This window comes from Cucumis melo, chromosome 10 (genome assembly GCF_025177605.1).
Source record: "Cucumis melo cultivar AY chromosome 10, USDA_Cmelo_AY_1.0, whole genome shotgun sequence".
Taxonomy (NCBI): domain Eukaryota; kingdom Viridiplantae; phylum Streptophyta; class Magnoliopsida; order Cucurbitales; family Cucurbitaceae; genus Cucumis; species Cucumis melo.
Window position 1 is genome coordinate 4151953 of NC_066866.1, and position 12119 is coordinate 4164071.

At 34.5% G+C, this 12119-nt stretch overlaps 1 protein-coding gene across 2 annotated transcripts; it reads right to left on the reverse strand.

Annotated features, from left to right (window-relative positions):
• Window positions 1–1751: 1751 nt before the first annotated feature.
• On the reverse strand, window positions 1752–11364 carry LOC103488905 (urease). 2 transcript variants are annotated; one of them, XM_008447838.3, is made up of 19 exons: window positions 11180–11364; window positions 10854–10990; window positions 10232–10305; window positions 10069–10114; window positions 9839–9944; window positions 7876–8018; window positions 7383–7493; window positions 6886–7049; window positions 6366–6744; window positions 6182–6290; window positions 5817–5956; window positions 5466–5603; window positions 5276–5367; window positions 4933–5062; window positions 4618–4776; window positions 4023–4178; window positions 3450–3584; window positions 2524–2595; window positions 1752–2443 (listed from the first exon to the last, which is right to left on the reverse strand). In XM_008447838.3, the coding sequence occupies exons 2-19, from the start codon at window positions 10977–10979 to the stop codon at window positions 2222–2224; spliced, it is 2502 nt and encodes an 833-aa protein (XP_008446060.1). In that variant the 5' UTR covers window positions 10980–10990; window positions 11180–11364; the 3' UTR covers window positions 1752–2221. The 2 variants fall into 2 exon arrangements, with proteins under 2 accessions (XP_008446060.1, XP_008446059.1); XM_008447837.3 differs by having other exon boundaries at window positions 10854–10999; window positions 11180–11363.
• Window positions 11365–12119: the final 755 nt, after the last annotated feature.

The window sequence follows — 12119 nt, forward strand, 5'->3', positions numbered from 1 at the left end:
AGAAGGGTGTAATTTGAGGCCGTGTTGCGCACGCGGGAAAAATGGAGGTTAAAACAAACGAGAACACTGAGCGTGCGGGAAAAGCGTGCGAACGAACAATTAGAATTTAAGTGGGTTTGTTTAGTTTTAGTTTAGACATGTCAATTGTGTGCTCTCCAAATTCTGTTTGCTTTTCTTTTAAGTTTGAATTATCGTTTATTCTTTTTTGAAAAGACATTTTTTTATTGCAACCAAAAAGCTGGTTCGTTATATTTTTAAATAAAAATTGTATTCTTCTCATACTCATAGTATCGCATCGCATAACCTCTTTGATGATTATAATTTATAATAGTGGTAGTGAATGATTATTTATAACATACCAAAAAAAGATTTTGATTAAATACAATCTTGTTGGAAGGATATTAAATAAATATTATTTCATAATCTTCCTTGTTATATTTTTTAAAAAAACAATTTAAACTCCAAACACAAAAAGACATTTTTTTTAAAGGTTGGAAATGTCAAATGACCCAATTTAAAAAAAATAAAAAATACAAAGAACCTGTTCTTTGATGTCATAAATGCTAATAATTACTATATTCTCATTTTCTTTTTCTTTCTCTTATTTCTTACCTATATTTCTCCCTCGAGTTTATGTTTCACTCATAAACTCGAGAAGTTACCAAAAAAAAAAAAAAAGTGCAAAACAGGTGAGACTATGATTCTTTATTGAGTGCGTGTGTTTATTTTAGTAATTTCAATTTAAAGTAAGCAAAGATTTATTTGACATTGGTTTTTTAAAAAAATGTCATTGGACACTTTTACCCAATTTTTGGGTTATCCATTTGTCAAACTTTGTTAATAAAATAAAGGGTATAAAGGTATTTTCATAACTGATGAAAAGTGAGAGTCCAAAAAGGCCTTTTTTTTTTTCCTTCAAGAGTCCAATTTTCCAAATCAAAACTATGAAGTGTCAAAAGATATCAATTCCATCTTCTTTTCTTGAAAGATTGTAGGATAACTTTTACTAACTACACCAAAATTTTAGAAGAAAATAGTTCTATTTGTAAGTCGATGTTATACGATAACATAAAAATAGTTACTAAATAATTAACAATAAAACAAGAAATTATTTTAAACGACAAAATTACTAAAATTATTTTCAAACTTAAGAAAATAATAAAATAGAAAAAATAAAGACATTTTGCTATTTTGTGCTATTTACAAATAAGTTAGTCGTTTGCCTGTCACAAAGTTACCCATTTAAATTGATAGAACTGGACTCTTCAAACCATTCCCCTCAATGGGCCAATAGCATATAGCCATGTGAAGCCTAAGCCTATTTTCATCAACCTAAGAAGAATAATTGGCTTAATAATTAATAAAGAAATAAATGCTCAGGAGGAAAAGTATTGATATGCATCGGGGAGACCCATCAATCTTTTGTGCATCCAACCACATTGCCTAATCATAATATGCAATTTCTTCTTATTTAAATGTATCATAAGATGTATCTAAATAAATGTATCATAAGATGCACTCAAGTATTACTCGATGTTAATCGATGTTAAATGTAAATGCAAAGATTAGAGAAGAATTTAGGGTACAATGTCTTCATTGTACATCATGTCCTGCATTAAAACCATCAAGCTTTGACCATAGTCTGAAAGCATCTCCTTTCTATAGTGGAATAGACTATTCACAAACAAATAAGAACAAATCTGGCCTCTAAGCTTGAATTAACTACAGCCTAGTGTTAAAAAGTTTGTATATAAGAAAAAAAATTCATATATTAAAGAATCAACCTCTAATAACACAAACTTTTAATTTATGTGCCCAATGCTACTAATTATCAATCTCATTCTCGAATACAAGATGACTCTTACTCCTATCATTGAAATGAATACAAGATGACTCTTATTCTTATCAATGAAATGAAAGCCCGGAGGTTATTTTGGTAGGTCTGTGAAATAAAATCAAACCTGGACTTGTAGACGAAACTGTCGACATTTTGTGATAAATGTCAAAACAAACACCGGTAAGGAAGTCTCGAGATTACTGACTGTCCACTTCATGCAATGATTCACCAACCTGCTTTCAAATGTAATGTTAAAAACAGAAGAATAGAGGTAAGAAACCGAAACCGTCGGCATTCCTCTTTGTCACTTATTCTGAAAGTATCACCGACTTGAAAGTTAGAAGTAAAGTAGGGAAGTTAAGACAATGGAAAGTTAAGTCGAGTTTAGAAAAGGAAGTAATTTCGAGAAAGTGGAACAGAAGTTGCGGGCTGGCAGGTAAGAACTTCGCCATCGGCTTTCACCGTGTATGTTTCGGGATCTACTTCAATGAGTGGAAGGGCATCATTCCACTTCATGTCAAGTTTGGTGAGTTTCCTAATGTTGCCTACAGCTTCAACTCTCTTTTCGAGTCCGTACATGGCTTTAACTCCGATGTTAACAGCTTCCTGTGTGAGATAAAGTAAGAGTTCAGATTACAACAGATCGGCTACAACAAAGCATGAGAAAGAGGGAGTATGAGAAATGCCTTGCTGACAAAGGCAATTGAGTTCGCACTTCCAGCCTTTCCAAAAGATCCAAACATTGGCCTCATCAGTACCTGAAAAAAGCAATGAAACCGTCAATTATAGGAAACACCAAAAGACTAAAACAGGTACAAGGAAATGTGATAAAGCTTGCCATAAACAAACGGAGTACAACTGCTGAGTGGGGATCAAACCTTTAACCTAGGAAGGTCATGCTAATTATAAGTTAAGCTGAGCTCACTTTGGCATAAACAAACAGAATTTATTATATCATTAGTCTCACTTTTTCCAAGGTGCCTATTGGTGATTTGATAAGTGATTCTAAAGGGCAAGTTTATTATTTTTCTGCTTGTCCATTAAAAAATTTTATTCAACTAATAGAATATCATTCTTGTGGACTTTAAAAAAGACTAGAAATTGGGATGGAACTCGCAAGGATTTGGTTACTGAGATAATGTTGTGAAATAATTTGGTTACTGAGATAATGTTGTGAAATAAATTACATTCCAGTCAAAAAATGATAAATTGCCTTGAACTGCAACCAAATGGTAAGGATCCTTAAAAATTCAACTCAAGCACTGAGTTTTCTTACTATCATGGTTTCTATTAAACCACCAATTCACCCAAAAGTTTAAGCTAATGGTTGACGACAAATTTAGTTATATATCACTAACACTCCCCTCACTTGTTGGCTTAAAATGTTTGAAATGTCCAACAAGTGGAAATTAATTTTACTTGGGGAGGAAACGACAATGCGGGGGCTTGAACACAAGACCTCCCTAGACTACCAGCTCTGATACCATATTCAACCACCAATTCACCCAAAAGTTTAAGCTAGTGTTTGAAAGAAAATTTAGTTATATATCACTAACAACTACGTTATGTCACACAATAGAATTATTGTCTCAAGTAATACAATTGAAATTACCGGTTCAGGAGTAGGTATGCTTGCATTTGGATCACCCATGTTTGCCCATGCAATTATGCCACCTTTGATCACCATTTCTGGTTTTGCCCCAAAAAAGGCTGGCTTCCAGAGAACGAGATCAGCCAACTTCCCCACCTGTAGTACTGACAGGATAAATAAGGTCGCTCCAAAATTTTAACTATTATAAAAATTTGATTAATGGTGATACCCTGACGATAGGAAAGAATTAATGGGCTAAAAAATTTATATTAAATACAGAGAAAGATAATAAGAACATTATGAACCACGAGAGATAGTGAACAAATAGAGACATGTAGAATTTGTTGGTCGCCCAGGGTCACCTCACCTGTACCTTAGTGATTTCTCAAACAGTGGACAATACAATGTAAATCAGAAATAAAATTCACAAACAAGTTATACATATGTTGGAAGCATTTTGGTTTGAAGAAACCAAACTGATTACACCGTGCAAACTTTCACAAAATTAATTTATCATCTGCAGGTGTCGATATTTAATGGCAATGTGCTCCTCATGTAAACTTTAATGAACTAAAAGAGCAAAACATATAATACCTCAACTGAACCAACATACTGAGAAAACCCGTTTGCTATGGCTGGATTTATGGTATATTTGGATATATATCGCTTAATCCGCAAGTTATCATTGTCTGATGGAGATGGTCTTGCCAACTTCATTTTGTGTGCAGTTTGCCACGTTCTTGAAATAACCTGCTCCCACCACACATATAGGATTAAAACTGTGATGAAAACATTCATTTAGGGATTAGGATGCAAATTATTGAACTAAAAGAAAGTTCTAAAATTCTTAATTAGTGAGTCATTTGCAATCATTGAGATTAATGCTCTCCTATATAGCTAACAGCTATTACCATGAGCTGACAATATGATTACTATGCCTATGAGGGTTTCTCTATGTTAACATGACCCTACTTAGTTTAAAATTTCATATTCCTTATTCAGGATTAAGAAATACCCAATTTCTTGACAATAACAAATCCAATAACCGTTTCCCCTGTCCTAACTGAGACAAATCATCGTTGACGGGAAACAGACGACAATGACACTAAAATGGGAGGCTGAAACCCCCTTCTAATCCACTTATGGTTTAATATGGAGAAAAGGAAAGGGACATAAATGTATTAAAAACCTCTCCTATGCGACCCATAGCCTGTGAATCAGAAGATATGATACTGATTGCCCCCATATCATGCAAAATATCTTCTGCTGCAATTGTCTCCTTCCTTATCCTTGATTCTGCAAAAGCTACATCTTCTTTAATATTGCGATCGAGATGATGACACACCATCTGTAAGAAATAAAACTCAAATTCAATCTTTTCTCCACCAATTTTTCTTTTATAGTTCTTCAATGCATGGAGCATTTAGCGAGTAGAAACTGCACGGGGAAATTCAGATAAGAAAGAGTGCTTGCCACATAAACTAATTTCATTTATTCTTTATACCAGCATGTCAAGATGTTCATCTACAGTATTCATCGTGAATGGTCGTGTAGGATTAGTTGATGAAGGCAGCACATTTTTCACACCACACACTCTAATAATATCTGGAGCATGACCACCTCCAGCTCCTTCACTGTCCAAAGGATACAAAGACAAAGCACGAAAAATGTAACAGTTTCTATCAAAAGCTTTATGACTTGTATATAATTGTCTAGTCCATCATAAAGTTAAAGGGACTTTCAGGAAAGATAGCTCAAGAGAATACCCAAAATGAAAGAACCCTTTCACAACACCGACATGGCGACAGATAACATGTAAATAGGTAAGAGCTGGATGGACCTTTTACCTGTGGTATGTGTGAATAGTTCTTCCCTTAAAAGCTGCAATTGTATGTTCCACAAATCCAGATTCATTCAGAGTGTCAGTGTGAATATTCACCTAATAAAAAAAAAAAAAAAAAAAAAAGCAATAATGCAACTTCAATAAACACGATTTAAACCTCTTCAAACTCATGGAAATAAATTTTGGAAGACTGCCTGAATGTCATATTTTTCTGCCACAGTTAAACAATTGTCAATTGCAGCAGGAGTAGTTCCCCAATCTTCATGTAGCTTCAGCCCCATTGCTCCAGCGCGCACTATTTCATACAGCTCCTCTGGCTTCGAACTGTTCCCCTGAGACAGGGGAAAGGTAGTGCATTAGAACATAGAAGTGAAATGTGCAATCAACTAGCTGCTCAAGTTGTTATAAGAGAGTGGAAGAAACATATTCGAAATATTAATTTAAATCCTTTCCAATTATATATGGACTATGGAAAGAAGGAACCATCAACAATGGGTATGCAGAGAACGAAATTTGGCAAACCAAAAAAAACTAAGTTTACGTACTTTTCCTGTAAAGCCAAAATTCAAGGGGAGGTCATCAGTTGATTGTAGCATCATCCTCATCTGCACTGGAGATGGTGTGCAAGTAGTAGCACAAGTTCCTGCGGCAGGCCCAGTTCCACCTCCCACCAGTGTTGTGATGCCTAGTTAAATGCAGAGTTTATGTACAAAAAACTAAATTTAAATAAATAAAAATACTTCAAAAAAAAAAAACACATTGCATAAAATATCAAAATGCTTCCATCTTCTATATTGGTTCTAACAAACTATGAAAATACAGAAAGTCAATAAGGTCACGACCTCAATTGATGAGGCTGTCACCAATTGGCATCCATAAATTCTCTTTTATCCAGGATCAGTAAGCATACCACTTGATATTGCTTCATATGCCAGTTGAGGGCATATGAAATGCACATGACAATCTATAGCCCCTGCAGTAACGAGTAATCCTTCTCCAGCAATAACCTCAGTATTAGCCTGATCATATAGAAAGAGAGGAGTCAGAATTCAAATATACCTTCGAAAATCATACTAAACTGAGACAAAATTTACCCCAATAATCAGGTCGCGGAAAACACCATCCATGACGTCAGGATTTCCAGCTTTTCCAAGGGTCATAATGAAGCCATTTTTGATACCGATATCTGTCTTGAAAATTCCACAGTGATCAATGATGACTGCATTGGTTATTACAGTATCAAGGGACAAAGTTGGTGGATGCCCACAGGATTGGCCCATTCCCTCTCTAATAACCTTTCCTCCTCCAAATACACACTCATCTCCATAAACGGAGAAATCGTGCTCAATTTCTGCATATAGATCTGTGTCACCAAGTCGAACTTTGTCACCAGTGGTAGGACCATACCGGTTGGCATAATCCTCACGAGAAAGTCTCGTGGTGAATTCATCATCTATTCCAGCTATACCTTCTCTGCAAAATGACCTCTAAGATAAGGCTTCCATTTGCTTGGATTTACACTGAACTAATCACAAAGGGAAAATGCAAATGACCTAACAAATTAAAAGGTAAAAACGATACAATCAACAATCTTGCATATTAGATGGTCTAGACCTAGCATTATTTTCTTCCACATGTCCAAATCCTCTTGCATGCACAGCTTCCATCACATCTTTCAATTTTGAACTATCAACTGGACCATCAGCAATGCCGTTTCCCCCTCTGATAACTTGGTTACCACCAATAGCTACTAGTGTTACAGATTTTCGATCCCCTGGCTACTAGGGAAAAAGAACAAATCAGCAAAGTGCCTGAAGGGGCATGAGAAGTTAGATTAAAGAGTATAACATCCATCAACATATGTACCAAAGCAATGGTTTTCTATCACCTAATAATATCTTGGAAAGAAGCAGATCAATTCCACTTAAAAAGATCACTAGATTATAGTGAATCAATATAGGGATATATAAGTGCATGTTCATGGCCACATTAGTTACACAATTCGGGAAGCAAGAATTGGAACATCTATGGAAATAAGAGACCAAGAGAAAAATATGTTGTCAACAATAATCTATAACTAAAAGCCCCAAAACAAGATTAAAATGTCCAACCTCAAACCGTATAGCTGATCCGGCTGAAATGTTGAGGCGCATTCCATAAGCTTTTGATCGATCAAAAACCAAGGAAGGATTCACCTCAATAAAGTGATAGTGGCTGCCAACCTAAGACAATATTACTTTTAGCATGTTAGAAAACTGCTGTTTATAGAGAGAGAAAAAAAAAAAAGGTTTCTGTATAGAACTCGTATCTAGAAACAAATGGAAAGCTATTTAAAACTCAATGATATCTTGAACTAGACTGAATGCTAAACAAACAGCCCAAGAGAGAATTTTGTTTGAGGCCCTTGCTCCAAGATATCAAAAGGTGCACGTGGTGTAGCATTTTAATCTGGAATCACACGTATGTCGATCATCAAACTCAAGCCCGTCGGATGCCTTAATTAGTCTGTCTCACTACTAAACTAGCAGCTGATTATTGCCATGGAATGTGGTATAAGTTAGCCTTAACCAGTTTGCATTGAAAAAATAAGAACACGGTAAACACCTGAATTGGTCTGTCTCCCTTATTGACTACACTGAGTCTAACAGCTTTCCGTCCAACATTAATTGAAATCTTATCATTTGGACAGATAATCTCACCAGGCACCACACTACTTTCCATCAAAGGGAACTTTTCTGGTGAAGGAACTGCAAAACAGTTCTTTTGCAATTAAATCAACTATACTATACGGAGAGAAAAATCACATTTCCATAAAAAAAAACCACCTAAAACACTATGACTAACGAAAGTGCTAGGGCTGATATGCTAAATTTTACTCGCAAGCAGTTTCAGATTATACTGACAATACACAACACTCAAGTTAGTAAAACACTGTAGAACAATACAAGTTTACAAAGAGCATTTGAACCTTTAAATGACATGTGAAAAGCAAAAATCAAGGGTATAGTTAAAATGTTATACCATCATTCAATTTTTGGTAAGAATTTCCACTAATATTGTTTGTTTATTAAAGCTGATAAAACTGAATGGAGAAAGGACAAAAGAAAAAATTGGAGTAAAGGGGTAGGAAACAAGACTGGTACGTGTTATTAATAATAAAGAAATGCAAGTTTATTTGAATGGTTCAACAAGAAGGAAATTAGATATACTGGATTGTAGAAGAAAAAGAATATTAAAATGGCCATAAAAACTAAGTTGTTAAATTACACATTTAGTACCTACACTTAGACAATTGTTCTAAATAAGTTTTTGAATTTTTAACTTTTGTCCATCGAGTCTTTGAAGTGTTGAATAGATTTTGAACTTTCAATTTTATGTCTAATAGGTCTCTAAACTTTGAATATTGTATCCAACGGCTCCCTAATCCATTTGTCATTTTTTCAAAGTCAAGAACTTGTGAGATACAAAATTAAGGGATAGTTTGGGGCAAGGATTATGCAAGAATATTATAACTACCTCTAGCTAGAGTAGATACTATTTAAAAATCTCCAATTAGCTAAAGTAAACACTATTTCAAAACTCTCCATTTGCTAATGTTTTTACTATTCAACATTCATCATTTTTTTTATTCGTTGCTACAGTATTTACTATTTTCTTCTCAAACTAAAATAATCTATACCCCGAACACAAACCATTATAACTCAACTCTAATAACCTAGGACTATAATAACTCATTCCTTACTCCAAACACCCCCTAAGTTGGTATATCTAATAAAATTCGCACCTTTCAATTTTGTGTCTGATGCATCTAATAATCTTTAAAAAGCCGAGTCTGGAACTTACTAGACAAAAATGAAAGCTCACATATGTTTTTTAAGGAAGAAAGACCCACCAACAAAGGAGAGCAAACCTCAAAAGGCCTTTGGGATGAGGGGCCCCTAAGCCTAGAACAGGGGATAAAAAAAGGAAGGGCTTCCAGCCTATACAAACGAGAGAATATCAAGTATTGAAAAATGAACTGGGTAAAGCACTCCAAAAAGAGTTTGGGTACGCAGTACAGTTTCACAGGAAACAAAAAAGTAGAAGCCTTATTTGAGAACAATATTCTATTTACTTTCGTTATGGCGCAAGACTTTTGCTAGTTTTTTGAACCACCAACTGGACCTATTCAAAAAAACATCTTCCACTCTCTTCAGAAGGCACCAAACCAAATTTAAAAAGTTGACAAGATGTACGTCCAACCTTCATGACCAAACTTAAAACGGAGGAAAGGCTGATTGTTGGACTCTCGGCTTAAGAAAGAAGAAAAAGGTGATCCACTCAAATACCTATTACATATTTTTAAATTTCAGATACCTATTAAACTCAATCTTGAAACATCAATAACTAAACTTGTAATTTAACAAAAAAACTATTCTTTCTTAGCAGGGAATTAAGAGCAAAGCTTTGTAGCAGGAAATCAGAAATCATGAGGATTTTTATTGGAGTCGTATTGGAACCTTGAAAACAGAATAACAAATATATCCAACGGAATGTAAGTCAAAAGCTTTGCGAAAGTGAGATCCACCTGGAAGAAAAGAACCCGCCAATGCGAGTTCTAGGTTCCCATTTTCTTCTTCAAAGGGATTATGAACTGTGACTAACTTAGTCCCATCAGGAAAAGTTCCTTCAACCTACAATATCAATATCAGCATTATGCATGATAGTTAACGATTCTCGTACTATTTTTGTAGATAATTTGGAATTTGAATTTATAGAAGACTTCAAAACAATAATTGGCACTTGGCAGTACAATACCTGCACAGAATCCACAAGATGGGGAACAGCTGGAAGAACTTGTCTCCTGTCACAAAGAAAGTTATTAAAATTCTATAGCTTTTAATAATAAGTAGGTTTATATAAACGTAATACAATATTCAACAGTATCCTAGCAAAATAAAATAAAAGAATTTCATCAAACCTTCCTAAGAGTTTTGGTCCCAATTCCATCAATTCCGCCACGCTCTTGTCACCATTCCGTGCAAACTCCAGAATCTACAGGGAAAAAAGAACAATAATAATCTCATTCGAATCAACCTGAACCTGTTTACTTGCTAAAAAGAAAAGTAACAGACAAAAAAAGTCTATGAGTGGCTTCTGCAAACCTTTTTTTTTACTATAATTTATTTAGTTTAAGACAATGTGACATGTTTCGGAGTGATTTTGAAATGGCTAAAATCTCTTTGATCAAGCTTTTGATCGTTCAAAAAAATTGAAAATTGCATTTAAATTTGTGAAATAAACATAGAATTGATTTTGAGTGATTAAAAGTTAGTTTCGTAAAACCAATCTTAACAAACTGAAGATCACTCCAAACGTGGACGTACAAGTCTAAAATGAATGGATTTGAAAACCATATCATAACAGGACTAACTCTTAAGCGCTTACAAAGTTGAAGGATGGGCAATTTCAGTAAGCTAAAAAAGAACCTTTTACTATTCGGCGTCAAATCCATCTTATATCTGGAGTCTAGACAACAGTTAAGAAGAAACAAAATACAGAGTTCAACATGACTACAAAAGCAGAATACATCACCAACTAACCTGTGTGGCAATAAGTGCTACAGCTTCGGTGTAATTCAGCCTCAAACCACGAGCAAGACGCTTCTGTGCTAGAAATCCCGCATTATGCAAACCTAGCTTATCCAACTCCTTTGGACTCAGCTTCATTCTTTTCGTCACTACCGAACCTCAAAATTTCAAATCAAAACACAACAAAAACTCAAATACATCTCATTACGACTCTACGTTCATATCTTAAACCATGATATCGTAACTATAACCGGTGTGTGTTGCTGGAAATGAAATTCAGTACACAGATTAGTTTGATTTGGATTCATTTCTAAGGTTTATAAGAATTGTAAACTTACAATGAGGAAGAAGGTGGTTGGATGGTTGTTTTTTCAGATACAAAGCTCGTTGAAATGCGAAGGAAAATGAAGTTTGGAGAGAGTGAAGCGCGAACTCGTTGACTCGTGTAGAGAAAGCGGTGTAGGAAAAACAATTTGATGTTTTGGGTGTGGAATGGAATCTATCTATTAGCTTTTTGATTTATAATTTATTGTCAGATGGATTGGGACCTTAATCACCAAATGTGGTGAAAGGCATTTTGATTTTTAATGAGAGATAAAACCAGAAGATTCATCGGTATCGAAAAGTTCAGATTCTTTCCCTTTTTTCCCTTTCAAATAAAATTAAACACAAAGCCTTTTATCGCAATTTCCAATAAAAAAGGTGACCTATTGAGAAAAATATGGTTTTGACAAAAAAATTCAATAACCCACGGTCTTGTCATATAGTTTTGTGACAAAATCAAATCATCCCGTAACTTATATCGAAAATATTAGCGATATGGTTTCTCAAGTTTTGTTCTTGCTTCAATTGAAGGATCGGTATTAGAAATGCAAATAAATTCCCGTGTTGTTGGGTTAGGAAGTGATAATAAATATGTAGGTGAGAACCATTCATAAGCAATGTCGATCTATGGATTTTAGATTGTAGAGAACCAACATCAATTACTTTGCTTCTTAAGCCATCGAACCAAAAACGGTTTTTGGTTGATCAAATTTTAGTTTTTGAAATATATTGCACAATCCTACAAATAATACAAAAGGTTTGTGATCGTCTACCATCTTTCTATTACAAACAACTTTGTTTAATTATCACGTTATTCATCATCTTAAAAGAACTAAATGATCAAATTAATTTCTTAAAAATATATTGATCATAGTGTGGGATTTAATTTAATGGTTAATTTTGTTGCCTCTTTTGTTATTTTTGTTGTCATGTGGCATGGAAATCACGTGCATC